Consider the following 4,401-nt stretch of genomic DNA (forward strand, 5'->3'; position numbering starts at 1 on the left):
TGTTCACAAACATCTAGATGTGTTTTGTGGCGTGTTCATCACCTCCATAGACAGTGTTCACAAACATCTAGATGTGTTTTGTGGCGTGTTCATCACCTCCATAGACAGTGTTCACAAACACCTAGATGTGTTTTGTGGCGTGTTCATCACCTCCATAGACAGTGTTCACAAACACCTAGATGTGTTTTGTGGCGTGTTCATCACCTCCATAGACAGTGTTCACAATCACCTAGATGTGTTTTGTGCATTTCTCGCTCGCTTGTCAACTTGTTGTATAGAGAGATCTAGGGTTAACATCAAAGTAATTTATTATGGCCAAACCTGCATGACTTGAAAATTTGTTTATTAAAACTTTCCGAGATTTTTACTTGAACATGTATACAGAGCTTGAATGTGTTATATTAAAATGATTTTGGAGCCTCACCACATCCAATCATGCTTTACCTGATGATCATGACAATACACTTGCATAGTGATTCCCATTATGATCAATTTGTGTTGTTTTGATGTTATATTACCCATGAATCTTGGAGGTATGTATGTATGAGCCTCTCAAGTTGACTGTCTGCTGTGGCCTCGTCTGTTCAGCTGTGTGTTAGTTGAATAGAATTGGAGTGGGACATATGACATATGATTTTAACCAACACTTACTTACATTATGATTATACAGCTTAGAGAAAAAAAACCATGATTAATAAAAGGTCATAATTAGATTTATATTTTAGTTTTTTAGTTCAATTATTAAAAAACTTTAAGTTAGATTTATGTACAGTAAACATTATTAAAAATTATTCTTACAAAGGACCAGATTATGCTCTAAACCCACTGGGGGTGTCGGACCTCTTGCCTGTTGAGTACGTCATGAAATTTTGGTGATTTCAAACTGATTTTATGTATGAAAGCTATGAACATCCAAACTGTTTATAACCTTTAGAGAAACTCCTTTCAAATATATATCTTTGGTTTAAAGAAAGTCACACCAGTACTATTCCACCTCTATATTTGTTTTAAATGTGTATATATTGCTTTACTATATATATATTAGCAGTTTATTATATTAAATCATTGCAGATAATCACTTGGGAAGTTTCAAATGTTTGTAAAACATTTACTGATCTTGTACATTGTTTGCTTGTAGATCCAACTTACGTGGCCAAGCCATTTCCAGGTTATTCTACTTCGACATCGGAAGATTCCCATACAACAATTAAAAGTAGCAAGTTTGAGGAGCAAAGCCGTAGTGACGTACTTAGTAAAACATTTCCAAGGGGAAATAAACGGGGGACACGTGATGTTTCCCACGGTGTGAATAAGACGTATCGTTGTGTTGTGTGTGGCAAAGAATTCCATAAGAAAAGTGCTCTAAAAAAACATGAAAAACTACACACTGGTACGAAACTGTACGGTTGTGTCGTGTGTGGTAAAAAATTTGGAAGAAATGGTGTCTTAAAAATACATAAGAGGATACACACGAGGGAGAAACCGTACAGTTGCGATACGTGCGGCAAGGAATTTTGTAGAAAAAGTGACCTAAAAATACATTTGAGAATACACACCGGAGAGAAACCATTTAAATGTGTTGTTTGTGACAAAAACTTTGGAAGTAGTAGCGACTTGAAAAAACACGAAAAGATACATACTGGGGAAAAGCAACACGACTGCGTGGTATGTGGAAAAGAATTTGGAAGAAATAGCGACCTCAGAATACATCAGAGAATACATACTGGGGAGAAACCGTACAGTTGTGTAGTGTGTGGTAAAGAATTTGGAAGTAATAGTAGCCTGAAAAAGCATGAAAGGGTACACACTAATGTAAAAAAATACAGCTGTGTAGTGTGTGGAAAAGAATTTGGAAGAAGTAATAACTTCAAAATGCATCAGAGGACCCACACTAGGGAGAAACCATACTTTTGTTTGATGTGCAACAAAGAATTTTCAAGTAATAGTGATCTTGTAAAACATGAGGGGACGCACGGTGCGGAAAAAAACATATGTTTGTGAAATATGTGGTTGAAAATTTCGAATGAAAAGTTACCTAGAAAGATGTCGTAGAACTAGCAATGGAGAGAAACCGCATATTTGTGAAATCTGTGTTGAGAAATTTTGAATCGAAAAACGCACACCAGAGAAAAGATATAAAGTATAATTTTAGTAAGCAAAAACTTGTATCAACAAGGGATACGTGGTCAATTAAAAACTGTACATTTGTGATGTCCGTTGTAAGAAACCTTTTGTAAAATTCATTATTAAAATGTACACTGTCCGTACAAGAGAAGATTGACATTTCTGTAGTGAATGTGGCCAAGAACTTTGTTTTTAAATATATGAAAGAACATTAGTGAACACACACACACACACACATACACACAAGGGGGGATGACTGTTACTATTTTGGTTTTGGTGAAAGAGAAGTTATGCACTGTATAAATTGAAAAAAAAAAGTCGTATTACCCACAATGCAAGTGTATTAAACCACCATGTAGTGTATGTCAAAGGAGTTTGAACCAATAGTGACCTTAAAAGCACATAAAAAAATTAATTGTGGGGGAGAAAAACATAAAATGAAGTAGTATGTGGCAAAGATATTGAAAGGAAATGAAATGTTAACCTAAACCACAATATTCGATTCATTACAAATAGGTGATAATACAGTAATTTAAGTGTGTGTGTGTGATATAGAATTCACACATGGAGAAACATTACAGTTAGAATGATTGAGTTGAGGAACTTTCAGGTGATGATCTATATAAGCCGTTAATCTAAGTAACAAAATTATGTAGTATGATTTAGGAAAATATTTAAATTACGTAAAACATTAACTTGTAACATGTGTTGGTCGTTAGGTAAGGTAAAAATCTGTGAAAATACCAGATTTTTTTTTATTTTTTTTTATGCTCAATTTTCTGTATAATTCAAGATTTGTACAATAATAGTCTTTAGTTTTTTTCGTGACAATTATTTATTACGGTAATTCAAACATACGTAAGAAGTAGTTTCCTTTGTAGTTTTCTACAATGATTAGACAAACATCTCTGCACAGTTGATATATTCAACAGCATCGTTATTAGCGTCAACCTATTGTTGTATTAAAAGAAGGTTATATTAATAACACGGGAAAGTTACAAATGACTGATAAAAGTTAATACTGTGTGCGAAAATAATACGTTCAAAAAACAACCAGGAAGAAAGTTGACATTTAAAATCTTTTACTTGCCTCGCATTGTAAATAATCCTCCCAAATTTACTGTTGAACAGTCTTGCTGATTGTGGAAGAATTTGTGTGATGTCGTAAATGATAATAATGTATTATTTTTTTCCATTTTAACTATTACAAGTAGTAATAATATTGGAGGAAGTAAATGACGTATAACTAAATGTGAAACTTCAGCACGGCTGTCTTATTTTCTTAGGAGCACGACCAACTCAGTACTATAAGAATGTGTTAAGTGTAGTACAAACCTAATTTAGCTTAAACATTTGTTTGTGTGTTCTTTTGGTATTGTCGAGTGTATTTTATTAAATACTTTCAAATGTTTATAGTGTGTTTAATTCTAAAAACTTCATGTGGATTATATCTTTAAAAAGAAGAAAATTGAACAAGAGTGTAGGTAAGAGAGACACTTCTATGTGTGTGTGACAACATTAATCTTGGCACAGTCCCAACAGAACACGGACAGCCTAGTGGAACCCTATTTTTCATGAATTATGATTATAATTTTGATGGGGGCAATGTTAACGGTGTTGTGGTAGAAAAAAAATATATTGGTCTTCTTATTGATTACTGTTTTAAACCATTCAAGCACTGTGCTGTTGTTTATAGTAGAGCAAATGGTGTTTTAGGTTGTATCTATAGAAATATTGAATACGAGTCTTAAAGAGGTTATAATTTCCTTGTATAAGTCGCTGATTAGACCACATTTGAGTTCAAACTTTGGCTCCTTACCTCAGGAAGTGCATTGAATTATTATTATTCATGTATTTTAACACGACTTGCGTATTAATATTATTTATTTTTACTTTAACTTTACTCATCATTCACAATAACTGGCAAACGAGAGAGTTAATCTTATCGTTGCTGGAGCAGGCCAAGTAACCACATCATCAAAGTATAATACTACATGTTTAATTAATCTTATCGTTGCTGGAGCAGGCCAAGTAAACACATCATCAAAGTATAATACAACATGTTTAATTAATCTTATTGTTGCTGGAACAGGCCAAATAACCACATCATCAAAAATTAAACATGTAGTATTATACTGTGTTTACTTGGCCTGCTCCAGCAACAATAAGATTTTCATCAAAGTATAATACTACATGTTTAATTAATCTTATTGTTGCTGGAGCAGGCCAATTAAACACATCATCAAAGTATAATACTACATGTTTAATTAATCTTAT

The 4,401-nt window shown here is 33.2% G+C and overlaps 1 protein-coding gene across 1 annotated transcript in view; it reads left to right on the forward strand.

Moving 5' to 3' along the window:
• Positions 1-2,922, forward strand: part of LOC106466253 (zinc finger protein 239-like) — a 19,249-nt gene extending 16,327 nt beyond the window's left edge. Inside the window, exon 3 of the mRNA XM_022394235.1 lies at positions 1,139-2,922. Within this exon, the coding sequence (XP_022249943.1) occupies positions 1,139-2,001 (863 nt within the window). The 3' untranslated portion in view covers positions 2,002-2,922. The remainder of the gene's footprint in view (positions 1-1,138) is intronic.
• Positions 2,923-4,401: the final 1,479 nt, after the last annotated feature.

The sequence above is a fragment of the Limulus polyphemus genome, unplaced genomic scaffold (genome assembly GCF_000517525.1).
Source record: "Limulus polyphemus unplaced genomic scaffold, Limulus_polyphemus-2.1.2 Scaffold2207, whole genome shotgun sequence".
Taxonomy (NCBI): domain Eukaryota; kingdom Metazoa; phylum Arthropoda; class Merostomata; order Xiphosura; family Limulidae; genus Limulus; species Limulus polyphemus.